A 27631-nucleotide genomic window follows, 5' to 3' on the forward strand; every position below is an offset into this window, starting at 1 on the left:
TGTCCCTTGTAGATCAACTGCAGTTCTCCAGGTCCCACCAGGAGGTTGGCAAGCCTAATCTGAATAGACAGGATTACAAGCTACAGCGACAGAAGGATCTGACACCTAATTGTTCTTCTGCTTGATTTTTAAAATCAAGGGCTTTCATTCCCCGGCGTTGTTCCTCCTTTGTTGTGTGTGTGTGTGTGTTAATGCAGATGCTTCTCTGTGAGTTAGACAAATGAAACTGTTGGGGGGACACAATTCTTTGAGCTCCTCCCTTTCATCAAGGATTGCAACACATGCTGTAAAGATGATTTAATATGCAAAATTGCTTGTGAACTAGGTAAACAATGTAATTAATACTCAGCGTCCGTTTGATGCGCCTTCTCAAATGACGGCCTGTTTCCACAGATGGATCACAGGCGGCAGCAGAATTTCTTGAGCACGTGCCCGGGACCTACCGGCTGGAATACAAAACTTTGTACGGCCTTTGAGCCGTATCCTGGAGGTCAGACACTTTCTTCTGCAACTGGACATAAGAGAGAAGAAGGGTTGATTTTTTATACCCCGCTTTTCACTGCCCAAAGGACTCTCAAACCGGCTTCCGATCGCCTTCCCTTCCTCTCCCCACAACAGACACCCTGAGAGGTAGGTGGGGCTGAGAGATCACTGACAGAACTGCTCTTTGAGAACAGAACTATCAGGGCTGCGATGAGCCCAAGGTCACCCAGCTGGCTGCATGAGGGGGGAGCAGGGAATCGAACCCGGCTCACCAGATCAGAAGGCGACGCTCTTAACCACTACACCAGGTTGACTCTGGTAGGTGGGAAATAACTGGCCAGGTAGGGCGGGCGTGGTTTGGGTGAGTGGTTTGGGTCTCTGCCAGTGATGATGCCACAGAGCACTACAGAGCTGCCATTTTCTAGGGTCTCGGGCTGAGGTCTTTAAAATCACCTCCTTCCTGATGCCGGCGATTGCACGTGGGATCATCCGCCAGCTGAGCAGATGTCCTTCTAGTGCACCGTTGTCCCTTCCTGACCCTGTAACCCCTACTGCATGCTGACATGGGGATTTCTGATCCCAGATCTCCTGCAGGACATGTTGCTCAGCCTGCAAAGAGCCCTTGAAAACATTTGCAATTCTGCTCCTCTTCCCACAGAGCCCGCTTTCCGCTTCCTGGGCCTGTGGGCCTGTTTTTCTCTCCAGTCTCCTTAATATAAAGCGTCTTCTGTTTGCCTTTTAATTGTTCCACCAATTACAATGTTTAAAATGGACTCATCTCCATGCCTGAAATTAAGCTGGTGTCGTTCTGGCTTTCCACCCCTCCCTTCTCTCTCTTTCAATTATTCCTGTAATTAAGCTTCCGGAGATCCACAGCAGGGAGTGCAGAAATCCAGCGGAAACGGCCCCTCCCGTCCCTTTCGGTTAGCTGATCGTTCAAAAGGTTCTGGCTTTTTTGACAGGTTGGTTTTGGCATTTGTCACAAGCCGTTCGTTGTGTCGGGAGTTTCGTAGAAAGGTGCCCCGTTGCCACTCTCCCCTTGCTGCGATGAGGTCAGGGAATCAAGTTGACTCTGGGAGTCGCTTAATAAAAAAGGAATCCAGATCTAATGAAGACTCGGCAGAACCGCTGTTCAGGGCGTCTTCGGGGGGGGGGGGGGGGGATGACAACTTAATTAAAGGCCCTGTTAGGAATACAAGATGACATATGTTTGCTTCCAGGAGAAATGCTCACATGCCGAAATACATGACGTCGGCTTCAGAAAATACAGAAGAGTCGGCTAAGAAGACAAGAACATAAGGAGCGTCATGCAGAGTCAGGCCAAGAGGCCATCTCATTCAGCATCCTGTCTCCAGGAACTATTTGGGTGCCTGGGGAAAGGATGCAATCAGGGGAAGTTTCACAGAAACACTCCCCAAGTCCATTTCCACCCTAGTGTTATCCCTCGATTTTGACTTCTTAAAGTGTCAACATTTACGTTCCTTTCCGCACCTAGTTTTGCCTTTCTAGCTGCAAACTCAAATTGTGTGCTCACTTACCCTGCTGTTAATAATTCCTCATTCTTTAAGGTGGGTTCTAATTCGGGTCTGCCCAATGGAGAAATCCTTGCATTCGTGTCCCCCCCCCGCCCCCCTCCCTTCTCCCTGAAACATTTTTTTAAGGGGGGGTGGGGGTGTTCACATTACAATGCTGCTTCTATGGGGGAAAATAGTGGGAATCAGCCTTGGTTTTAACACAGTGTTGTAATGGAATAACCTAATATTTTAAAAGATCACATCCAGTATATTTGGGGGAGCAAGGTGGTCAGGTAATTAAATCATGTCTGAGGAGGAGCACAGAATGGTGGGATGGTGGGGGGCAATTAAAAGAACAGCGCAACCAGGGACCCTTCTGCAGACCTGATCTCTGTTGCCTGGAGATCAGTTGTAATCCCAGGAGATCTCCAGCCACCTGGAGATTTGTCTTGGAGATCCAGACAAATAAATAGGACACGCATTAATAGGGATATACAATCCCAAAAAAGGGGAATACTGTGACGAGCTAACAATAAGTGGACACTCATTCCTAGCAAATCTATCATGGATTTAAAAAACACCCTGAATCTCAAAATAATTTGCAATCAGTAATCAAAAACCCAAAGTCCATTGACTCCCAAATACAATAGGTCTGCTTACTGCAGGAAAAGAACTTCCAGGTTCACTTAATAAAATCAGAGTCCAGTAGCACCTTTTATTATTATTATTATTATTATTATTATTATTATTATTATTATTATTATTATTATTATTATTATTATTATTATTTAATTTTTAGACCGCCCTCCTCCAAATAGGTCTCAGGGCGGTTTACAACATAAATAGTTAAAACACAATAAAATCCCTATAAAAACCCCAATTAACATCAACAAAAGTTACATATAACATATAACTGGCGGTGGTCACAATTCTGATATTAATTACCTGAGTTCCCCCCAAGTTCAGCCTGGTGGGGAGAATAATATTCAGAAGAGGGTGGCATCAATACAATAGATCTAACAATGATCTCGATGTTAGATATCTCAATATTGGAGGGGATCCTCTGATGGATTTGTGGGAGAGATTTCAAACCAACAAAGATTTATTCAAGGTGTGAGCTTTCGAGTTCAAGCTACTGGACTCAGATCAACACATGTTCACTTAATGAAGGTTATCTTTTCCCCGCCTGGTTGGAAGTTTCCATGGAGTCAATTTTGGCTGGAACAAACACACCACAAAGATAAGAGTCCTAATATAAACTAAGGACCAAGGACCGACAGAACTCCTGGGTATGTTTTTTTTTGTTTGGTATGTCTTTATCCAAGGTGAATTAGAACTCCCCAAACATCTTCATATTCGTCTTTGCATAATTACATCCCAAAGTATGCCTCTCAGTCTTACCTCCCTGGAGCTTGGCGACCCTACCTCTCCGTAATTTATTGTCGGTGAGGACTAGGCCCTTGCGCCATCCGCCCGTTGGCGCACCACGCCGTTCTTCTCTCTCGGTTTCCTTGTTCCGACAAATTGGTGCTCCAGGCGGTCTTTTCGCTCCGTCGGCAAGAGCAGCCAAAGAGGAGATCTGTCAAAGAAACCACCCGGAAATGACTAATATCATCAAGCCAGCAAAGCCTATCAGCTAATTTATCGGTGACAGGAACGGAATACATATAATTTATGCATTTAATATCGTCTGTCACTTGTACTTAAGGCACAGAACAAGCTGAGAACTAATACAATGAGCGATGAAAATGAGCCGCAGAGATGACTGACAGAGATGTTTATTACGTCTCCTCTTGCTTGGCATGGACTACAATGGAGGAAGAGAGCTCCTAAATGGCTTATTCGTTCTCCTTACTGCTGTCTGTTATGCGGGACTTTCAGTGGTCTCCCATTCAGGGGGCAGAGCAGATCCCCACCCACTAGGGATGCCCGGCCATTGCCTAGTTCCTGTCTTTTAAAAAATATTTGTCCACATTTTCCCAACAACCTTGAGTGTCCCAGTACAGCCTCTGAACCTAGGCTTGCCAACTTCCAGGGGAGGCCTGGAGATCTCCCAACATTTCAACTGATCTCCAGGCCACAGAGATCAGCTCCCCTGGAGGAAATGGACACTGTGGTACATGGATTCTGTCAGGCGTCACACCCCACTGAGGGTCCCTCTCAGCTCAAGCTGCACCTTCCCAGGTCCTCCCCTCAAAACTTCCAGGGATTTCCCAACATAGTGGTCGAAATCCTGTCTGAATCAACCGTCTTGAAGTAGCTAAAAGCCATGTTTTCCAAGCCAAGCAGTGGTGGGAAGATATTGTGTTAATTATAAAGGAAATTAAACACCAAGCTTTTTTTTTTTTTAAGGGAAGAAAACGAAGAAGAAAATTCCCTTCAGTGGGACCAGGGAATGGGGAAAAAAATCGAGTGAGTTAAAAGCTTTCCCCTCATGATTGCTGTAAATTTGCAGTAAATGCCATATCCAGCACTAAAACCACTTGGAACTCAATTTAAACCGAAGTGTGTTAGACTCAGACCAAGAGAGTTATAATTTTCTCCGGAAGATAATGTTCAAGCAACAAAAAAGGGAGCCGTAATGAATGGGCGCATTAAGAGGGGAAAGTGAATACGAAATCCATGATTGCGTTTGGTTTGGGCAATAAAATGGAAAATAACCTGCCAGCGAGGAGAAGGAAAGAAACTTTTTAGAAAGGGGAGCTCGCTGGTCCCCACCCTCTTCCCATTGTCCAGCTATTTTCTCCAGGGGAAACAGTTCTTCATCGCCTGGAGATCTGTCATCATTCCAGGAGATCTCCAGTCCCCACCTGGAGGCTGGCGACCCCACCAAGTGCATGCATTCCGTGTCCTTCTGCCTGGCACGGCCACGCAGAGGAGATATTTTTTGTACCTGTGAGCGCGTTCGCCTTTGTATTACCCTGAAATGAGAAAGAGGAATAACAGCAAGGCCCAGTAACAAAATACCTCCTTGTTAACCTCTCTTTCCTGCAGATCGATTTGTGGTTATGGATCTCTCCCGAGGCAAGAGTTGATAATTGAAGCAAGGTCGAAAAGTCGCGGGAAACATGCCCAGCCGAACAAAGGGAGGCTGCATGCAAGTGTCTTCAAAGAAGGGCCGGGAAGATGGGGATGCTTCACTGTCACCAGTCAACAAGGAGAGAGGAGGACTGGGGTGCATTAAAGATGTGGCTGAGGGACACCCATCTTGTCTGCAGATTGGCTTTCTTTCTTTCTTCTTCTACCACCACAACCAGGGCCATGTTATTCAAGAACGTGGTGCAGCCGAAGAATTCACATGCCATGTGCTACATGCTGTGGTGTCTCCTTCCTCAGCCCCACCTCCCTCCCAGGATGTCTGTTGTGGGGGAGGAAGGGAAGGCGATTGTAGGCTGCTTGGACACTTGTTTGGGCAGTGAAAAGCAGGGTATGAAAAACAACATTTAGTCTTGCAAGTCTAACCTGGGCCAGGTTATTAATAATGGGGCATTTGGGGGGTTGTTAATTCATAGGGTCTTCTAAGGTGAGGAGTGATTTGACAACACTTAACACACACACATGTTGTTTTCATGGAAGTCCTTGCTGAATTTGAATCTTATCAAGAAGAAGGAGGAGGAGGAGGAGAAGAGCTAGTTTTGTATGTAGACCTGAGGAAGTCAACCAAACGTGTGAACTGGAGGGTGACAGGACATCTAGTCTGCTGTGCAAGAAGCAGAATTGGTGTGGAGTCTGCTCCCACAGGGCCTCTCAGCAGCTATAGACTCTTGTGGGGGAAGTCCAGCAGCCCACCAAAATATGACATTCCCATCCTCCCTTACTCCAAAGAGCAAAACCTCATGGACTTGTCTTCCATTTACCTTCTTGGCAACTCTACGAGGTAGGCTGGGCCAAGTGAAAATGACTGGTCCATGGGCACCCTAAAGAGTTCATAGCTGACTGGGGGTTTGAACTTGGATCTCCCCAGTACTCCAGCTGTAACAATAGAGTGGGCTTTCTCAACCAGGGTTTTGTGAGACCTTAGGGTTTCTTGATGACCCGGAAGGATTTCCCAAATGGGTTTGGGATAATTAATTTTAATATATATATTTAAATGTGTTAAACATTTATTGGGTAGTATGACCATATACAGTCATGTCAGATTGCCTCTCTTTCCAAAATGGCCAATGACGGGCCTGGAGGGGGTAGAGAGGGGAGGGGCCCCAGGTGGGCATGTCCACAACTCTGCCTCCCAACCATATTCTGCATGATCATGGCATTTCTGAGGTCTCTCGGAGCCTAAATAATGTTTCAGGGGTTTCTTAAGGGTTAAAAAGTTGAGAAAGACTTCCCTAGAATAAGCTTCTAACCAACAAACCTGCATCCGGAAGGTCACCTTTAACAACCCCCTTGACAGGACACGGAGAATCTAGTTCTACAAAGGATGTTTTGGCCGCTCTCTTTTATTCCTCTTCTCCCCGGGGTGGGGTGGAGGAGCCCCTTCTGAATTGAGCTGGAAATTAATTTGCCATCCCTCCATTTGTCTTGCCGGCGAGGCTTAAATCAATTGCAGAGTATCGTCGTCATCATTTGTACCCCCTTCCCCTGCATCTCTTGACAGAGACGGCCACAGCGGGACGCCAAAGAATATATAATTCCCCTGTAGATTTGAAGCAGAGACCTCAATGTAATTGAGGGACACGAGCGAGATAAAGTAAGATCAAGACTCATCCTTTGCTTATCAGACTCTGAAAGGGAAAGCGTCTAATGAAAGGACCGAGAACTTGAGAGGACAAGGGGCGGGATGAACGGATGACGGCCCAGGAAGCACAAGGCTGTCTGAATGCGGCTCTCCCCCCCCCCCCCCGCTCCCAGCATCCCGGAGACAGAGAGCGCTTATGAAATTACCTGGTGCTTATTCTGTTTTCCTGATGATCTGCCACCGCACGGTACTCTTTTAGACTTGCTTTGTGCAGCCTCATAATTCTGAAAAGAAACCCCGGAGACTGCAGAGCATCAAGTCTGATTCGATTGAGAAACTGTCCCCGGTGATCTTCTGCTCACTTCCTCTCTCCGCCCCGGCTTCCAAATCTTCTTCTAATGCTGTTAGGAAGACTGAGAAGGTGTCACCCGAACTTAAGCTTAGACTCTGTCCTGGGCAGGCCTGTTTCAAGAGATGCTGGCTTAACTCTCTGGGAAGGTTGGCAATAGAACAAGGGACAGGCGACAATTCCCCTGTGCTGTAGAGCCATGTCAAAGACTGGAATGGGCATGATTTTTTCCCCTCCACATGCAGCCAGCTTGGGCCAATCACAGTTCTCTTAGAGCTGTTCTCACAGAGCAGTTCTCTCTGAGCTCTCTCAGCCTCATCTGCCTCACAGGGTGTCTGCTGTGGGGAGGGGAAGGGAAGGTGTCTGTAAGCTGCTTTGAGACTCCTTTGGGTAGTTAAAAGCAGTACAAAAAACTACTTTTTTCTCTTTTTATAGGAAAGGTGCTCTAACCCCATGATTGTTTTGGTTGGCCTGTTCTGCACTTTTCCCAGCTTTGCAATAGCTTTCACATCTACCAGAACTGTCCACCGTAGATCAGTGGTTCTCAGCCTAGGGGTCAGGACCCCTTTGAGGGACAAACAACCCTTTCACAGGGGTCGTGGCAGGGCAAACAGCTTGGCCGGGAGGATGCCATCCGCACAACAGCCTTGTGGAGTAGATCGAGATAGAGCATTCGTCTCTCTGGAGCAGTGGAAAAGAGCAAGATCGGCATGGTGGGACAAGAGGCAGGACTGAACTGAACTGAAAGAACACTTGCGTAATTTTATGGTTGGGGGTCACCACAGCATGAGGAACTGGATTAAAGGGTCACGGCATTAGGAAGGTTGAGAATCGCTGCCATAGATCTATGCAAGGGCATTACAATAACATCTGTTTTATTCTCAGTCCCTTTCTTACTCATATCCAACATGGTATTCACCTTTTGTAACATTATAGCACACATAGATGACTTTTTCATAGCACTGTCCACTGAAACCCCCAGCTCTCTTTTCCTTCTGACTCTTTTCTCATTCAGACCCCATCAATCTTCATGTTCATTATGTTTGTTCTGGCCCTAATAGAACCTTTTTTTAAATAAAAGGACATTATTGCCTTACAGAAGAAAGAGGAATGTTGAGAAATGCACCTCTCAGGTTACTTCCAGCTAAAACTCTGAGGTCATCCAGTTATATTGCAAGCCGTTGCTAGAAAATAGACACTGCAGTCTCATTATATGAAGGACGGGATAAGACACACAAACAAGAGCTGTGAAGTGCACATCAAGAGTCATCGCAGTTTCTCTGTTTCCAATGCAACGGCCAGAGATCCTCAACTTTCCAATTAATTGCAGCAGCTATTGCTCGAAAATGAAAAGCCTTGTTCACCGGGCCTCAGCAATCAATCAAAGAATGCTTTGATTGTGTAAATCGATTGCTCATATATAAATATCAGGGCTGTCCACTGGGTTAGTCATGATTGTACTTGTGCTCCAAAATTACTGATATCACCAGTAAATGCTGCTGGCGGGCATTAATCACAGTCAGCGTCAGAAGGACTTCATACAGCCTGTTTTTCCATGGTGTACGACCCTGTGCTCCACAGTGGATTCTGCAAAAATAATTAAGGCCCTGAAACCGGGACGCAATGAGGTTTTATCTCAGCCCCCATCAAAAGGGGAAATAAGATCTCTCTTCTCTTGCTGCCTAACGCTCCGATTGATCGAGGCGAGAACAGAACAAGGGCTTACCTGGGACAGAAGCAGAGTTTGGCCAGGCTGCCAGATCCGGACTGATAACGAGCGGTGAACTTTCCCCTTCCCTGAGAACATAAAAATGGCTTCACTGTCTCAAAAGGATTGTGTTCAGGCCTCTGAACCAAGCTAGTTAGAGACCAAGAGAGAATCGTGGGCATCTAGTGAGAAGTGGGAAATAAAAGCCTCCATCTCTGCCGACCGGTTTACCTGCTGCAGCTGCAAAAGCCCCTGGCGGCCTGCCTCAGCTGTTTTGGCAGGTTCACTATTAAAAAATAAGTATCTCTGGGTCCCGCAGATCATCCCTGGGAAAACCTGCTTTATGGCCTCCATAGCTATTTCTGCATTCGAGTCATTGCCCAGAGACAGCGACGGCCAGGAGTGAAGTGAAATATTGTACATGAGAAGTCTGGCAGGATCCGAGCATAATCAGATATGGTCATAGTGCTTACAGGGTCACCCTAGGATGGGGTCCCCAATGCGGTGCCCAGGGGCTTAGCACCCTTCCTGGTCCCCACCAACTGTTTTCAGAAACTGGGAGCTGCAAGGTGGGGCTTTAGCCCTGCAAGGCCGCTGGAGAATTCTTTGGCTGTGCAGCTTTAAAAAAAAAAAAGAACAGTAGTTGTTTATCCGTTAAGGACTCTCAAAGGAGCTTTCTGTCACCTTCCCTTCCTCTTCCCACAACAGGTACCTTGTGAGGTGGGTGGAGCGGAGAAAGCTCTGAGAGAACTGAGACTGGCCCAAGGTTTCCCAACAGGCTGCATGTGGAGGAGGAGCGAGGAAGCAAATCCAGTTCTCCAGATTAGAGTTTGCCACTCTTAACCGCTACACAGCACAAGAATCTTGCTTAGGCAGCTGCTTTCCCAGCATGTCAGCTTGGTGTCGAGGGTAAGACCAGCAGTTTCAAATCTGGAGAGCTGGGTTCAATTTCCCCCTCCTCGCATGCAGCCAGTTGGGTAACCTTGGGCTAGTCACAGTCCTGTTAGAGCTGCTCTCGCAGGGAACTAACATCAGGTAGGTGAGCCTGAGAGAGCCCTGTGAGAACAGCTCTAACAGGACTGTGAGTGGCCCAAGGTCACCCAACTGGCTGCACGTGGAGGAGTGGGGAACCAAACACGGCTCTCCAGATTAGAATTCACCACTCTTAACTACTCAGAGGGAGGGAAACAGGACGTGGAAATGCCAGAGATACTTAATGCTTAGCTGGAATACCTAGCTGAGGGGAGGTCAACCTAGCTAGCTCTTTGTTAACCCCTCTTAGGTTTGTTGACCAGGGGTGAAAGAGCAGTAATGTGTTTATATAACTATTCTATTCCCACAAGATTTCCTCAAAAACCGGTGCGGAGGCCAAGGGGGGGGGTGGGGTGGGTGGGAAGCAGCTTAAGTGCTGCGATTCTCCCACTCGGCCCCCAGAGGAAGTCTGGAATTTCATTATGGAAAGCAAAGAGAGGCTGTTTGCCCACAGACAGGAGGGCACCGGTCCTCCCCGTGGCGAGATAAGAACTGTGTGCTCAAAGAGAACGGCTGTCTTCGGCCCACTCCTCCAGCCCGAAGGCTGGAGGGGAGAAGAGCCGCAGCGAGGTTTACACAGCTTTATGAAAAAGCAACGTGTCAGTATTTGGGGAGATAAGCTGCTCTGCTCTGGACTTCTCTTGAGCCCTCCGACTTTACTGAGGAAATACTCTGTGAATGCTAATCGGGATCGCTAAAGCCCGGACAGAGAGTCTGGGTTTTTCAAAAGCGCCCTTGTTCCTTGACTGTCCCTGGCCTTCCAAGACAGAAATTCCTGGGGGGGTGGGGAGGTTTCTTTCTGGAGCCATGTGTGTCTAGAGATTCCCTCAGTACAGACGGCACGGGATCCTATAAACCCACACATGTCTATTCCTGCATGGGGCTCATGGGGATTGTAGTCCATGAACATCTAGAGGGGCTCGGTTCGCCCACCCGTGCCCTACAGCAGGGGTAGTCAACCTGTGATCCTCCAGATGTTCATGGACTACAATTCCCATGAGCCCCTGCCAGCGAACGCTGGCAGGGGCTCATGGGAATTGTAGTCCATGAACATCTGGAGGGCCACAGGTTGACTACCCCTGCCCTACAGGGTCACCACGGGGCTGATGTTGGCACTTTCCACCAACGAAGGATAATAGCAATTAAAAAAAAATATCTACCCATCACAGTGGCTCTATTTGTTCCTTCTCAGCTGGCGGGGCATCCCATGTGGATCATGCCAGTCGTGGAGCCAAAGCGGTTTCCCTCTTCGAGTTCCCTTATGCGTAGTTTAGAGGTTGCCAAGGAAGTGGGCCTGGCGTTTTATTTCTCCCAGGGAGAGATAAAGGCTCATCGACCGAATCAATATCAGCTCTGAAGGATCTGCGCAGATGGGTTCAGGGAAATTCAATACGGGCAATGCTTGGTTTACTACAGCTGAGGCAGCCGCGTCCCGAATAGGAAGCAGAGGCCCGTAAAAAAAAGACAAGATTTTGGTCCTTGATTAACTTCATGGTGCTTTGGAAGAGCCGTTGGAAGTGGAAAAGGCAGAGACTTGCAAGTACGCCCAGGCTGATATTGTTCACCTGGAATGAATCAATTGGATGAGGGCTGTAGACCCTGCTCTTCTGCCCAAAGGGTCTCACCTGGACTCGCACCTGGAGCTTGATGGAGTTGCCCTGTCATTCCTGGCCACCTGCGGGGGTGGGGGGGAGATAAGGTTGGCAGCTCCAGATTGCTCTACAGGTCTGGTCTCTTTCTCCCAATAGACACAGGCTGGTCCTGCACTGAGCAGGGGGTAGGACTAGATGGCCTGTGTGGCCCCTTCCCACTCTAGGATTCCATAATCAACTGATTGGCTGGCTGGCTCCCCCCATCTATGCCCACTTCTCTGAAGGGGCACGGTGCCGCTTCTGGGCTTCCTTGAAACCTGAAAAACATTTCAGGGGTTTTCACCATGATCAGAAGGTTGAAAAAAGCTGGGTTAGAGTGTCCAACTCAGCTCTGATAAACACAAATTCGAATTGAGAGCCCTTGGGCCCATCGCAGTCTCCTTGCTTAACCTACCTAACAGGGTTGTTATGGGGATAAAATGGGGGTGAGACGGATGCCGCCCATGTTGGGTCCCCGTTGATGAGAAAGGCATAGTAGACGAAGCTGTTATATAGATATATAAAGGTAAAGGTATCACCTGTGCAAGCACCGAGTCATGTCTGACCCTTGGGGTGACGCCCTCCAGTGTTTTCATGGCAGACTCAATATGGGGTGGTTTGCCAGTGCCTTCCCCAGTCATGACCGTTTACCCCCCAGCAAGCTGGGTCCTCATTTTACCGACCTCGGAAGGATGGAAGGCTGAGTCAACCTTGAGCCGGCTGCTGGGATCGAACTCCCAGCCTCATGGGCAGAGCTTTCAGGCTGCATGTCTGCTGCCTTACCACTCTGCGCCACAAGAAGCTCTATATAGATATATATAGGACAATAAAGACTCACCTTGCTTCATTTGCCCCTTACCACGCGGTTCCCTTCTTCCGTGCCCCAACAGCCAGGCCGGCCCTTGTGAATAAATTATAAAGACATTTGCTCTTATTACCATCAATGCAGAAGCTCAGAGGAAACATGGTCGATTCCCTCCCCCCCCCCCTCCAAGCTGCCAGCGTCTCTGGAGTGATGCATGCATAGAAATCTGTGATTAAAGGCGATATGGGGAGGTAGAAGCCGAGATGGGGAGGATTGCGGGATCTAAAATTAGGAACGGAGCTCAGCCAACGGTTGAGCATCAAATTGAAATCCATATCTCCTTGAAGCCTTCAAGAGTCTGAACTCGCCTTCCATCTGCTCTGCTCTCCGCTGTCATCTTGAGCTTTCTGATATGCTACCTGTCCGGCCCTCTTTCAAGCTGAACCCAACATTCAATTCCGTCAGATGTTTTCCTTATGGGCTGCCGACTTCCTCAGAATTGAGAGAATCCTGTGGAAGAGACAAAGGCAGAGAGCCCGCTCTTAGGGGTGCCCAAACGGTGGCTCTCCAGATGTTCGTGGACTACAATGACCATGAGTCCCTGCTGGCAAAGTTTCTGGAAGTTCAGGACTTACCTGTTCAATCCAGGGGTCCAAGGACGCCAGGATTCCTGGGAGTTCAATCGGCTCTTTATTCGGATCTCAGCAGGGTGGTAACAAGAGGCAAAACTGAACGGAGAAACCCTTGAAAACCCAACGCTTGTACACACAGGCAAGCAATGGATCACCCTGCCGGTGCGCGCTATTGGTCAGTTTCAGTTTAAGCTGACTAGATCCTTAGATGGGAATCTAGCAGAGCATTGGTGAATTTCATTGCACACTTTGATCCTTCCTTGGACCTCAAGCTCGGTCCTTAGCAGAACCTGCTAACTCAAACGCAAACACAACACTACCCTTGGAACAGGGGTAGTCAACCTGTGGTCCTCCAGATGTTCATGGACTACAATTCCCATGAGCCCCTGCCAGCAAACGCTGGCAGGGGCTCATAGAGATTGTAGTCCATGAACATCTGGAGGACCACAGGTTGACTACCCCTGCCTTGGAAGGTGTTATTTCTCCTAACCTGGAAGAGTTTTAAAAAATTCTCCCTCCCCTGCAAAATGGAGCATATATATGACTATGCACCTGTGCATCTGTGCCAGAGGGAGGACAGTTGTGCTCCGAGGACACCACAGACTGCAAAGCAATTTACCCAGCTCCTCGTCAAATGTGGATCTGGTTTGTCCTCATGTGCCGACTGGCAAAAATGCTAAAATGTAATGTAGTAGTGACAAATGTCACATCATATAGGTCAGGGGCCCCCGACCTTTTTTGAGCTTTCAGGCATAGTTGGGATTCTGGCACAGCCTGGTGAGTGCAGAAACAAAATGGCCACCACAACATGGCCGCCACAAGAGGCGGAGTCAGCCACAACAGGACTGCCACAGCTGAACTTCCAGGAACAGAGCCTCACAGCCAATCAGATCTCCAGATCTTGCTGGGCAAAAGCTGGCCCCACCCACTTCCTAAAAACACTTGGTGGGTGCCAGAGAAGGTGTTCGCAGATGCCATGGTGCCCCAGGGGCATCATGTTGGGGACCTCTGGTCGAGGTCGAATAAACATTCCTGTTGGCAAACGAAGAACCCTTGGGTCTTTCCCCCAGTTGATGAAGGTGTCAACCTCTCTCTCTCTCCCTCTGCATGGGTAATATCAACACGTCACGCCAATCCATCCATCATCGCCTTCTTTCACATGCTAAATAATAAGGGACAGTCAGCAGAAACTGAAATGTAACTCTAGCTGCTCCCGTATTGAGGAATTGCCTGTGTGGGAATTTAAAATATGTCAAGGCTCTGCTCGAAACGATAATAAGGTGAACAGAATGTGGCAGGCTCAGGCCCCCGGAAATGTATTTGTCTTGTGAACGACTCCCAGCAGGCACATGTGAAAAGTTTACCACTCCTATTATGATTTGCAAGGAGGAGAGAAAGGCAATTGGAAGACAACACCCTGCCGAAGACGCTGGGACCCGGCATCTCTGCCCCAGTCCCCGATCCTCCATCCGCACTGCGAGGGCGAGGTTATGACGGTCATAACTCACCGGCCGAAGCTATTGACTGACAGGCACCCCCTTCCCCCCTCCGCAAGACCCCATATGATGAGCTTGTACTCTTTACATCTTTAATATGGATCTCTGGTTCTCCCGCTCCTTCTCCTCCTGGACTTACGAAGCCTGTCGACACGACAAATTTGGGAACGCCAGGTGAGAAGCCCAGTCGTCTTGTTGGAACTAAAAATGAAAGAATACAGATGGAGCGACAATATTACTTTTTGTTCTCGGATTGCTGAACTGAATCACGGCCGGCGCAGAAGGGGCCTTTTCTCCTCGGAGAAAAATCACACCAATTGCTTACCTTGCTAATATGATCGTTTTATGGCTGGCTGTAGAACTATCCCCCCTTATTAATTCTTCCAGCTGTCCCGGAAAGACCCGCTTTGATTGCAGGCAGAGTTTAAATAGGAGAAGGATTGCAGTGTCAGGCTGCTTAAAAGCATAAAATAGTTTTATTGTGAAGAGAAACAACTTTGTGTTGAAAGGAGAGAGAGAGAGAGAGAGAGAGAGAGAGAGAGAGAGAGAGAGAGAGAGAGAGAGAACTAACTGTTCTACTGTTGTCTGCAGTCATTCTTCGGTTCTGGGAACAAGCAGGGAGGAAGTGTGCTCAAAAGAGCAGGAAGTCTCCCATTGAGCCAATCAAGACACTGGAGGAGATAACCTGAAAAAAAATATCATGAATTTCTTGATCCAACTATGCTAAATAAACATCGCCTCCAATGCCCCCTGCAGGACACTCTGTGTTCTGCTCAATCATGCACACTGCAAATCTAGCATTTTCCAACAATGATATCCTATAGTCACAATGCATTTATATTGTTAATGAATTACAAAGTTTGGCTGTGGCTTGGGGGCGGAATGATACAGTGGTCAGAGAGCCAAACTATGTCTGGGGAGACCTAGATGCTAGTTCCCCCCTTGGCCACAAAACCCACTGGGTGTCAGTGTCCTTGGACCAGTCATTGCCTGTCAGCCCGACCTACCTCACAGGATGATGCTTTTAACCCACTTTTCTCCATAAAATACGTGTGGCTCCTGGTATTATGCGGTGAACAGAATCTTTCAAAAGTCCAGTCCAAATATTGGGTTTGTTCAACTAAATACTTGATGCCAAACCTGATGGATGGATGGGCCACTGCTCTGATCCATTATGGCTTTTCTTATGTTCGTACACTGCAGCATTCACAGAGATCCACAGGACGGTTTTAACAGGCTCTTTTGAGGGCACATTCATTGCATTAGTCCAAATGGCATTTGTGTGTCCGTGTAAACAGATAAACTGGAGAGAAACCAGAATGGTCAACCACCTCTGCTGTTCACTTGCCTTGAATCACCCTCGTTGGTTTCACCATAAGTTGGCGACAGCATGTACGCATGAGCATGCGAAATCAAGCATCTGAGAATTATTGGGGTGTTCGGTATAATGCAGCAACGGGCACGATCCAGTCAAATGAGGCACTTAGAATTCCCATTGATTTAAACTCGTCTTCTGCAGCCCTCGCGTGGAAATCAATGGGTCTTTCAATATTTCATTTGGGTCGCATCATGTCCAATATGACACACACGCCCCCGCCCCCCTCCCCAGCTCCTGAGATTTACTTAAGTAATTCAGCCCTGTGTTCAATATATATCTTTCCAAATAATCTTTTTTTATTTTGTTTGACTTACAAGGTAACATGATTTGCGAGGACTTAGTAATTCCTTCAAAGTTAAAAAATAAAATAAGATGTGCTTTGTGAGATCAGATTAATATTGCATTAGATCCCACTGTGCCAACTCTGATATTTCTTCCACTTTCTCTTTTCACAGCAAATTAGAAAATAGAGAGTGGGTATTCCCCCCCCTCCCATTCCCTCCCCCCACCCCAATTTAATTTTACAATGTGCATGAAAAATACGCCTGGGTACCTCGGATCAGCCAGCTTTGTAAGAGGAGGAGGTGACCTGCTGAAGCCAGCAACGTAAATTGCAGTGAGATCTTGGGATGGGGCTCCTTGTAAGTCATATAAATTAATGCTTTGCAAAATGTAAAGAAGTTAATACTCTGGAACTAGCAGAGAGAGAGAGAGAGACATAGACAGAGAGAGACAGAGAGAGAGAGAAAGAAAGAGAGAGAGAGACTTATTTTATTGTGTGTGTTTTTTAAGCAGTAAAATAACAATGTCTCTGAGGAAGAACAATAGGGAAGAAAAATTGGGGGTTAACAATCTATCCACATCAATTTCCTTTCTAATGGGTTGCATCCAAAGGTGTCCTTCAGTAGGCAGATGGTATCTTCAGTTCATAGCTGGGCTTGTTTACACCTCCCCAGAACATTTTCATTCATTCATTCATTCATTCATTCATTCATTCATTCATTCATTCATTCCCTCAGTCAGTCAGTCAGTCATATTTATATACATTGCATGAGAAAACCTGGCTTCTAATCTGGCAAGCTGAGTTTGATTCCCCGCTCCTCCTCCACATGCAGCCAGCTGGATGACCTTGGGCTTGTCACAGCCCTGATAGTGCCCTTCTGACCTAGCTCTCTCAGCCTCACCTTCCTCGCAGGGTGTCTGCTGTGGAGAGAGAAAGGGAAGGCAATTGTAAGACACTTTGAGATCTTTCAGGCACTGAAAATCAGGATATAAAAACCAACTCTTCTTCTATTTAATATGGAGGCCATACAGTTCCAAAGTAGAATATCAGTTTGACAAGCAAAATATCACCTGAGAGTCTGCAGAGTGTAGAGGTCAAGAACAGCGGCCTCTAATCTAGACAACTGGGTTCGATTTCTCACTCCTGCACACCTTGGGTAATGCACAGTTCTCTCAGAGCTCTCTCAGCCCCACTTACCTGACAGGGTGCCTGTTGTGGGGAGAGGAAGGGGAAGCGATTGTCAGCTGTCTTGAGACACATTCAAATCAAGATAACAAAGTGGAAACATACATGGGAGAATGTATGTCAACAAGAGGAAAAGCTGTGTATGTCAATAAAGATTGCAGGTTACAGAAGAATTCATATATTCCAACTGAAGTCAACATTAATCATGAAGAAAAGTTCTTGTCTTCAGAATCTTCAATCATGCTCATCATTTTATCATTTTATTTTTTTTATTTATTATTACATTTGTATGCCACCCTCCCCTAAGGCTCATCCAAACAAACCAACGATTTGTGTCCTAGGTAATATCTAATATTGTTGTCAGACTTCCTCAGTTGTGTAATAACAATGACATGCAACCAAAACATTCAAGCAGAGCTCAAGGTCTCTTGGGAAAAGAGCGGACTTCTGTTACCTTGGATTGTTCTGATAAGGATGATTAAAGATTCTGAAGACAATAACTTTTCTTCATGCTTAATGTTGACCTCCAGTTGGACTATATGAATTCTTCTGGAACCTGCAGGATTTATTGAGCCACATGGCTGTTTCTCTCTCTCTTGTTTTAGACACATGAAACCTGCTGGTCAGTCACAGTTCTCTCAGGGCTCTCTCAGCCTCACTTACCACCCAGGTGTCTGTTGTGGGGAGAGGAAGGGAAGGCGATTGTCAACCGCTTTGAGACTCCTTCGGATAGCGAAAAACATGATACAAAAAAAAACCCACAGCTCTTCTTTTTCTTTTTCTTTAACTGGAGATTGCAGGAGTTGGATCCAGAATCTTCAGCATGTAAAATTCAGCTGAGAAACAGTGGCCAGTCCCCGACAGCTGCTGGAACGTGACTTTCTTCAACATCTCTGTTTGTGACAGGTTTCCAGCAAACCTTTCGATTTCTCCCTCTCAGGCCCGCTTCGAGCTGTTCATTAACATGTTGAGTCTTTAATACACTGATTCGAACCTGGGAGGAGAAAGCCTTTTCAGGAACAACAGAGACCTGGGTTTTTTTCCCCGTCTTGAGTCAAGGCAAGCAACGGATGTCGTTGTCTGCTCCTTACACCTATTGGACAACAGTCTCTCCACAAGAGCAGAAAAGAACATGCACCAATGCTGCAACGCACACACACCCTCCAATTTTTCAGCTCAGGGGGGCCCTAATTGCTTTTCCTGGTAGCCACGGGCCTCATCAATAAAACATCTGTTGCATTTTTAAACACCTCCCTTGCAACTTCTTCAAGGAAGAGTGTGCCTGTTGCAGCTGGGGTGAAAAGTTTACCATAAACCTTTCCCTTGTTCACAAAAGGCCAAGATGGGACGCTCTTTGTGATCAGTAGATGGTCTCCTACCTTCCCCCTCCTCTCAAAATCATACAGCCAGCAAGCTAGCTGTCTTAGGGCTATACAATCAGAGTCCAGTAGCACCTTTAAGACCAACAAAGATTTATTCAAGGCATGAGCTTTTGAGTGCAAACCCTCTTCTGTTAGCTCTGGGTTAGCTGTGGAGTTTGGGGATCTGCTGTAATTCTGGGAGATATCCAGGCCCCACCTGAAGGTTGGAAACCCTAACTGGCAAGCATCATGGGCGCTCCTGGGTACCACGCTGGGGACTGCTGGGGAATGAAATAGCCTGGCCACCATGCAACATGTCCCTTCCAGTTCTCCAAAGAAAATCTGCTAATGACAGGGACTTGCTGGAGGCAAACCCATGCTTCTTCCCCTGGGACTTGGGTTCAAGTCCAGGTTGAGAAATTCTGGAGCCTTGGAGTGCTGTTGGGGAAGGGAGGAAGTTGAGCCGTCATTTCCTGAATTTTCAGGTTTGGGTTTCTCTTTTCAAACCATCACGGCCCTCGCATTGTCACAAGACTTGAATTTCAAGCCAAAGTCACCTGTCATCGTTGTGTTATAATCTAAAAGCACAAGCCCGGGTTTCCTTTTGTGATTAAGCACAAAACAATCCTCAAAACATGTCGTCCCCCCCCCAGGGTCTTGCTTTCCTCCTGGCCACCCATCCACCACCACCACCACCCCTCAGCAGCCGAAGGTGACAAAGAGAGAGACGGGGAGAAATCTGTTTTTGGCCCAACTTAACACATCCGATTTCACACAGCCGCAGATGTTTCTGCTGGACTTGCGAAACCAATCTCCCAAACCTGTCAGAGGTCAGAAAGCTTTGACTTGTTGTAGAAAGAGGAAAAACAGCGCTGGCCTCTTTCTTCCTTGAACTTTTTCCTCATCTCTGTTTGGGCGTCCTACCTGATGAATCTTTAGATCAAGATGGGCAGCCATGTTAGTCTGTCTGCAGCAGTAGTCAAGAGCAAGAATCAAGATCTTCAAGACTAGCCCAATTTGTGGCAGGGGAGGAGTTCACGGTTCGGCACTCCCTTCTTCAGATACACCTGAAGTAGAAAAGAGCACGAGTCGAGGGCCTAGTCTGCACACACAGGATAATGCACTTTCAATGTGCTTTGGCAGCTGGATTTTCTTGTGCAGAACAGGATAATCTACTTCTAAAGTGCATTGAAAGTGCATTATCTATTGTGTGCAGACTAGGCCTAGGAGTCCAGCACCAGCACTCTGCAGGTGCAAATCTTCCGGACATTCCCAGCACGACTGGCCTCTACCAGGGCCAGGGCCTTCTCGGTCCTGGCCCCGACCTGGTGGAATGAGCTCCCGGAGGAGCTGCGGACCCTGCGGGAGCTTCCAGCTTTCCGCAAGGCCTTCAAAACGGAGCTCTTCCGCCAGGTCTATGGTTGAGGCCGGGCAGACAGCTAGATCAGAGCCCTCCCATAGAAGCGGTGGTAGCGAATTCCATCAGCACCCTCTCCCTCACTCCCTCTCCCCTTTAAGATGGTATTAGGGTTTTACTAACATTGGGACGAGATTTACCGCCGGGTTTTTTGCCGTCTTGCTGGTTTTTATGTTAGAGATTGTTTTATTGTTGTTTTAATAATTGTTGTAACCCGCCACGAGCCTTCGGGGAGCGGAGCGAAATAAATGGAACAAACGAATAAATGAATGAATGAATAAATAAATAGAACAAACAAACAAATAAATAACGAGAAACCCCTTAATATTTATTGAAGGGGGGGATTATTATGCGTGCTAAAGGACAGATTGCTTTCTGCTTAATTTGAAGGCAATAAAGCTATGCTCCAGCCTGCCAGCATTTTCATGCTTTCACAATTTACCAATGGCTAATCAACTCAGCATGCTCAGGACACATGCTGTTCTTAAAAAAAAAAAAAAACCCAAAAAACCCAAACTTACAAAATTCAACACAACTGAGATTTAAAGGAGAGGATGGGTAGAATATAACTTGGGGCATTTGCAAACAAGCCTGACTTAAGAAAATGTTCTTTGAAGATTCTTCACCATGCCGTCCTTCCATTGCAGTTCAGTTCTCAGCTAGCTACCGGCTGCAAGCAGTCTTCAAGGGTGGCCCCACATCAAGTGCATTGCAGTAGCCCAGTTTGGGACTTAGGAAGTTTGAAAAACTTCCACTAAAAGGCCTTATCAGGCAGCAGCTGAGTAAAAGGCACCTTCGAGATGCTTTTGCATCAGTGTTGCCTGTCATTAAAGGTCAATTTATTATTAATTTCTTCCTGCTAAAAATAACTTAATTGCTTTCATTTTTCAGAAGGAGCAACAGATTTGCTAATTATTGTAGGGGGAAGCATGGGTGGAGTTTAGTGAATCTGGGTTTCGGTGGCATTTTCAGACAGAATTGAATATTGATCTTCCTCACTGTTAATTTATTGTTTAATTTAGGGGGGAAATGCCAGATTCTGATGTGTTCTGATTATAGATCCATTTTGACTCTATTTAAATGCAGAACAGGGATGGACTTCCCATAATTTCCACTTTATAGTGTTTTTTTCATCCAAATGGACTTCTTGGAAATACCGGTCTCCTTTTACGGCCAACTTTTTCCACAAGCACAGTTCAAAGTGCTCTTGGCTTGGTTTTCAGTCCCAAAGAAGCCTGCAACCTGCTTCCTGAAAAAATCCCTTCTCCTGCCATATTGACAGACCTGTATCTGAGGGCAGTTACAAAATGAGGAAGGTATAGTGCCTATGTGTCGAGCCTCCAGGTTGCTTCTGACTTAAAAGTAAAGGTAAAGGTATCCCCTCTGCAAGCACCGAGTCATGTCTGATCCTTGGGGTGACGCCCTCCAGCGTTTTCATGGCAGACTCAATACGGGGTGGTTTGCCAGTGCCTTCCCCAGTCATTACCGTTTACCCCCCAGCAGCAAGCTGGGTACTCATTTTACCGACCTCGGAAGGATGGAAGGCTGAGTCAACCTTGAGCCGGCTGCTGGGATCGAACTCCCAGCCTCATGGGCTGACAGCTTCCGACAGCATTTCTGCTGCCTTACCACCCTGCGCCACAAGAGGCTTCTGACTTAGGGTGACCCCATTATGACCCAATCTCAAAGCAACGTACAACTGCCCGCCCTTCCTTTACCTACAACAGACATCTTGTGAGATAGCGGGGAGGGCGGGGGGGCAGGGCTGAGAGAGCTCTGAGAGAACTGGGACTGGCTCAAGGTCACCCAGCTGACGGCATGTGGAGGAGGAGCGGGGAATCAAACCCAGTTCTCCAAATTAGAAGCTGTCACTCCTGAACCACTAAGCCATGCTGGCTCTAGACGGACTGACCGATCGACTGATAGATGGCTGGCTGGCAGAGGTTTTGCAAGACTTGTAGGAACTCATAGATCCTGCAGTCTGCTGAAACAGTAAGCTCCTCTCAAGAGACACCCAAGAACCTTGTCTCTTGATTCGTCCACCCTTCTGTTTCGAGGACTAAACGGCTTATCTGATTTACATGCCGCCAAAACAACGTCCTTGGGGGACCCAAAGCTTCTTCCAGTCCCAATCTCAGAATGCAGGAAGCCACACACACACCCCGCCCCAAGGACTGCTGAATCAGTTAGGCTGCCTGTCTGTAGAAAAGTAGTACTTAGGAGAGCCTTTTTCGGTAAGGATGCTTAACTGCTTAAGTGCATTTCCTGGGATTCCAAACAGGCGTTCCTTGTGGAGGTTATTTGTTTTAGCTTTCCTGAGATTTTGAGAGAATTGCACGGATAGCAAACAATATTATTTTCTTTACTCAAACATGACTATTAGATGCAATCAAAGGAAACACCAGCAGCGGCGATATCAATCTCATGACAATAGGAATGGCTTCGGTTGCGTCATCTCCAGGGTCTGGGAAGGAGGAGGGAAGGCTTCATCTTGCAAGGGCTGAGAGCTCCTTTCCGAAAGATCCCTAAATGCTGAGGCAGAAATGCTGAGGCAACAGGCCTGGTTTGAGAGCCAACAAGGCGTTGTGGTTAAAGAGCTGCAGACTCTACTCTGGTGAGCAAGGTTTGATTCTCCACTCCTCCTCCACATGCCGCCTGCCGCGTAACATTGGGCTAGTCACAGTTCTGAGCTCCTTCAGCCCCGCAGGGGGTCTGTTGTGGTTACGGATGCCAGCCTCCAGGTGGGACCTGGGGATCCCTTGGAATTATAGCTCATGCCCAGGTGACAGTGATCAGTTCCCCCTGGAGAAAATGGCTGCTTGGGAGGGGGGGACTTCATAGCATTAGACTCTACTGAGGTCCCTCCCTACCCCAAATCCTTCCCACACCCAGCTCCACTCCCAAAGTCTCTAGATATACCCAACCCAGAACTTTCTTAGGATCTTCACTGTGTAGCTGAAGTGGTCACCGCCATTTTGTGACTGGCTCCATGTCACGTGGAAGCCATTTTGTGGCTGTGTCCACCAGCCTGTATCAGAATCCCAAAGGTGCCTGGCAGCTCAAGCAGGTTGAGGTTCCCACCAGACTGTAAAAAAAGGGCTAACATAAAAATCATGTAATGTTTAACTTCTTGATGTTGAATTATAATGATTTTCAGGTCTCTGACCATATAACAAATTCTGTCCCGTTCTGACGGTGTCCTGTCCATACTGTACTGTATCTATCAAATCCTTCTTAGGGGGCCGTAATGTTATGAAACAGACCAAGGGCTACCATAGCATCAAAGAGGCCCCAAAATTTAGGCTGAGCAGAGTCTAATCTGGTCTGGTGCTGCAAACTATGCTTAATCTATCACTTAATCCTCAGTGGAACAGGCTTCCTCGGGAGATGGTGGGCTCTCCTTCTTGGGAAGTTTTTAAGCAAATGAACTGTCTGGCCTCTTCCCACTCTAGGATTCCCAAATAAGCAGGAGAAATCAGCACACAGTGCATTTTGCCATGGGAAAAAGAGAGCTCAGTCCATGTGAAATTCATACATGTCTCAAACTGTCGGGAGTCTCCTGTAACCAGGTGTGAAAACGGCTTCGAGGTCAAAGAAAGAAAACTTTCTCTTGCGGCAAATATCAAACTTGGAGGCTTTTCAGGAGAATGTGAAAGGCAGCAGAGTTTTAAGGAGGCCTGGCTGGAGGCTCACATGAATTAAATCATTCCCAAGGCCAATTAGAAATTGTCTGCAAAAGGCAAGGCATGGAGGGGAGGGGAAGGGGGGTTCAAATCAGTTGGAAAAAGGAAATGCCTCTGGGGTTGACAGTTGCGCAGTTCCCCCTGAGTTCTCCATTTGACTGTCTTTTAAAATTGCTTTTATTTCTCCTTTTCCCTTCTTTTCCCACCCCCCTTTCCCTTGCGCCCACAAGGTCATTCCAATTCTCACCCTTCCCTGAGCAGCCTGCTTTTCCTTAATTTTATTTAATTGATTATAACTAATTGGATCCCACTTTGGGGACCAGTCTCATCACAACCTGCTGGGTTTTTTAATTTTGCCTCCTTACTAAGTTGGGTCTCAGGTGGAGGTCTGGAAATTAAAACCTCTTCCCCCAGAAAAAGAAAAGTTAGGGAAAAGGTCGAAATGAAGGTTATTAACTGGATTTCTGGATCTGCCTTATCTTTTGCGGAGACCCTTTGAAAATGTAGAGTCCATTATTTTGCACCCATGGCTGGTACATAGCGTGTTTCTAGGACTGCCAACCTCCAGCTGAGGCCTGGAGACCTACAGGAATTCCGGCCGATTTCCACGTAAGAGAGGTCTGCTCCCCTGGAGGAAACAGTTGGGTGCGTCCTGAGCTGCCCTTCTGAACTTCTCAGGCTTTTATCTGATTGTGTAGTACAGCCCCCCCTCCAACCCCCCCTTCAGAGGCTCCACTCCCAAATCTTCCAACTCAGAATCTACAGTCCTGCTCATTTCCCTCTAGCAGTGGAGAAGAGGGAAGGGAAAGAAATTAGGCTGTCATCCATCATCAGATCAATAATCCATCTCCAGTCCAGCCTCCTGTCTCACACAGTGGCCAACCAGTTCCTCTTGAGGGCCAAGAACAGGACAGAGAGGCCGAGGTCTTCCTAAGGACATCAGAGGATCTCTCCTGGATCAGACCAGTGAGGGCCCATCTAGTCCAGCCTCCCGTCTCAAATAGTAGATAACCAGTTCCTCTGAAAGGACAACAACAGGGGTAGAGAGACCAAGGTCTTCATAAGAACATCGGAAGAACCTGCTGTATCAGAACAAGGGTCCATCTAGCCCAGCCTCCTGTCTCACACAGCAGCCAACCAGTTCCTCTGGAAGGACCCACAACAGGGCAGAGAGGCCATGGCCTTCCCCTGAGATTGTCTCCTGGCTCTGGGATTCAGAGGTTGGCTTCTTTGTTGCATGGAAAGCATGCTAGGGTTTCAGCTCCAGTGGTACCTGTCCTCTGCACATGGCAGGATGCAGCTAAGTTCCGTTCTCCTGTGCCTGGACCCAGGTCCCAATCAGAACTCCCTTCCCTTCTGCCTCCAATAGCCACAAATGGGAGAACCTGAGAGAAGGCAGGGCCAGCAAGAAGAAAATCAGACTAGAATCAGGGAGACCCAGGTTCGAATCCCCACTTGTACCGTGGAAACTCACCGGGTGACCTGTTGGGCCAGTCTATGGCCAGACTAACCTCACCTCGCAGGGTTGTTGTGAGGATAAAAGGGAGACTGAAGTAAGCTGCCTCGGGTCCCCACTGAGGAGAAATGAATTTAAATAACTAAGAAGATGCATAAAGTAATAGTGACTATTTTGCAAACCGTCCCCAAATGCCTCCCCAACACACCCTTGAAGGATGGCTAGAAAGGGGGGCTCATTTTCTAGGGGAGGGGGGGCGAGATGTTCTCAAGACCGGCCCTCCCTCTGCGGTGAAGCCCTTCGGAAAACAGGCATCGTTGGGAAAGAATAATTCTATATTATTGGGACATGATTTCCTCCACAAATATTTCCCACCAGCCCCCTCCCCTCCCCCGTTAGAGAAGCCTGGTCTTCAATTATGCCTTTTTGGGCATGGTGGTTCTTTCAGGCTGTTCCAAGAGAGCTCCGTCCCTCCCCACGCTGTCTTCTGTGCATTCATCTGTTTGTTTTCCTCACACCCTCCTTTCTGCAGCTAAGCACACTAGTTGCTTGGTTTCGTTTCGGAATTAGAAGTAAAACAAAATACGTGGGCTCCTTGCCACAGTGGGAAAGCAAGTAGGTTTGGGTTCAAGCTTTAAACGGGGGAGAAGTACCCTGCGAAGCAAGGCCAGGTGGGCGCTTATGTGTGGCGCTAGAGAGCCACCTGCCTTCCATCATCATGCAGAGCCTTAAGACTTTTTACACACTGCCAGAAGCCCTACCCGGGAGACCACCAAGGAAGACTGTGCAGAGGAAGGCAAGGGCCAACCCCCTCTGCGTCTCACTGGCCTTGGTAGCCTCTTGTTGGGGTTGGTTCTTGGAAGGGAGACCACCAAGGAAGACTCTGCAGAGGAGGGCAATGACAAGCTACCTCTGCTTCTCACTTGCCTTGATGGCCCTTCCTGCGGTTGGTACTTGGATGGGAGATCACCAAGAAAGACTCTGCAGAGGAACGCAAGGGCAAACCCCCTCTGCTTCTCACTGGCCTTGAAAGCCCCTTGCCAGGATCAGTACTTGGAAGGGAGACCACCAAGAAAGACTCTGCAGAGGAGGGCAATGACCAGCTACCTCTGCTTCTCACTTGCCTTGATGGCCCCTCCTGGGGTCAGTCCTTGGAAGGGAGACCACCCAGTCCTTTGTGGGTTTTTTGAGGCAGGTGCTCAAAGGTGGCTTGGCCATGCCTTCCTCTGCATGGTGACCCAGGACCTTCTGTGGTGGCCGGTCATCCAAGGACAATCCAGGGCCAAGCCTGTGTAGCTTCCAGGGTCTGATGAGATTGGGCTATCTGAGACCATCCAGCAGGACATACTGGGATCCTTTTCTGTCCTCCTGAAAAGGGGTGTGGAGGCACTCCCTTCATTCCGAGCTGTGCTTAGTTTGTTCCATTTTCAACCACACCCCAGTTATTCACACGTGCAGCACAGATCTAGCAGGATACAAACCACCAAGGAGCAGGGAGGACTGACGCTTTGCAAAGTACTTTACTCCTAGAAGAACATAAGTGAAGCCCTGTTGGATCAGGCCAGCAGCCCACCCAGTCCAACACTCTGGGGCCAAAACCCAGGGCCCATCAGGAGGTCCACCAGCAGGGCCAGGACTCCAGAAGACCCCCCACTCTTATCCCCAAGCACTGAGAAGACAGAGCATCCCTGCCCCTGCATTGCATCTAGACCTGGGGGCTAAGAGCCACTCGTGGTCCTCACCTGGGAATCTTGGGGCTGCCGGACTCCAGTCCAGAGAAATCCACGTTTACAGCAACATGTTCCGGGCTGCTCAACTCTGCATCCCCGGCTGCTGTAGCTTGCTGAGTTTATCTGCAGAATTTGCTGACATATCTCGTTTTCCCTGCTGCACTTTAAGTTCCCCTGTTGTGCCTGACAGCTGCTTTGCCATCCTGCCTCTTTCTCTCTCTCACACACACACACACAAACGCACAATTTCTCCATTCCAGAAGTGAGCTTTCGTTTCTTCGGCTTCTCCCTTGTGCTGGTTGAACAGGCAAATTTAGAGCATTACTCATCTTTCCAATGTCGGAGCTGGCCCATCCTGGCTCCTGCACATGGGCTCTCCTGGACTATGAAGCCCTTGCATCACTAGGTAAGGTTGCCAACCTCCAGACAGTGGCTGGAGCTCTCCAGCCCACCAACAGCCTTCAGTTCTCCTGGAGGCTGGGTTCTGGCATGATTGTCTTCTCTTGCCTCCTTAGACCCTACCCAGCTCCTCTTTCAACCCCCCGCCCAGGAATTTCCCTGCACTATTAACTACCCAACTAAAAAAGAAGGGAGGAAACCCCAACCCAAAGAAATACCAAAATTGGGTGCACAAAGCTTGGTTGAGAAGAAGAGTTGGATTTATACCCCGCTTTTCATTACCTGAAGGGGTCTCAAGGTGGCTTCCAATCGCCTTCCCTTTCGCTCCCCACAACAGACACCCTATGAAGGAGGTGGAGCGAAGAGAACTGCTCTAACAGGACAGTGACTAGCTCAAGGTCACCCAGCCGG

The 27631-nt window shown here is 47.9% G+C and overlaps 1 protein-coding gene across 14 annotated transcripts; it reads right to left on the reverse strand.

Annotated features, from left to right (window-relative positions):
• Positions 1-320: 320 nt before the first annotated feature.
• LOC143823687 (uncharacterized) lies at positions 321-27290 on the reverse strand. 14 transcript variants are annotated; one of them, XR_013226549.1, is made up of 8 exons: positions 12569-16165; positions 12234-12296; positions 10925-11329; positions 8751-8821; positions 6882-7137; positions 6352-6633; positions 3399-3576; positions 321-1666 (listed from the first exon to the last, which is right to left on the reverse strand). XR_013226549.1 is itself a non-coding variant. In XM_077310227.1 (7 exons), exons 2-7 carry the CDS (start codon positions 12573-12575, stop codon positions 1545-1547), a joined length of 519 nt encoding a protein of 172 aa, XP_077166342.1. In that variant the 5' UTR covers positions 12576-15013; positions 26834-27290; the 3' UTR covers positions 321-1544. The 14 variants fall into 14 exon arrangements, 4 of the variants coding, with proteins under 4 accessions (XP_077166342.1, XP_077166345.1, XP_077166344.1 ...); XR_013226553.1 differs by lacking the exon at positions 10925-11329 and having other exon boundaries at positions 6882-6959; XR_013226548.1 differs by lacking the exon at positions 6352-6633 and having other exon boundaries at positions 6882-6959.
• Between the last annotated feature and the right edge of the window lie 341 nt (positions 27291-27631).

Source organism: Paroedura picta, chromosome 14 (genome assembly GCF_049243985.1).
Source record: "Paroedura picta isolate Pp20150507F chromosome 14, Ppicta_v3.0, whole genome shotgun sequence".
NCBI classification, from domain to species: Eukaryota; Metazoa; Chordata; class Lepidosauria; order Squamata; family Gekkonidae; genus Paroedura; species Paroedura picta.

Bases quoted from the DNA above. Each gene is read 5' to 3' on its own strand.
- LOC143823687 (XM_077310227.1), bottom strand. The intron at 3,577-6,881 runs GTAATTTCATAA...TTTCTTTGACAG, and splicing joins GAAAACAGAATAAGCACCAG to ATCTCCTCTTTGGCTGCTCT. The intron at 1,667-3,398 runs GTAAGACTGAGA...TATTCCTAACAG, and splicing joins GGTCGCCAAGCTCCAGGGAG to GGCCTTTAATTAAGTTGTCA.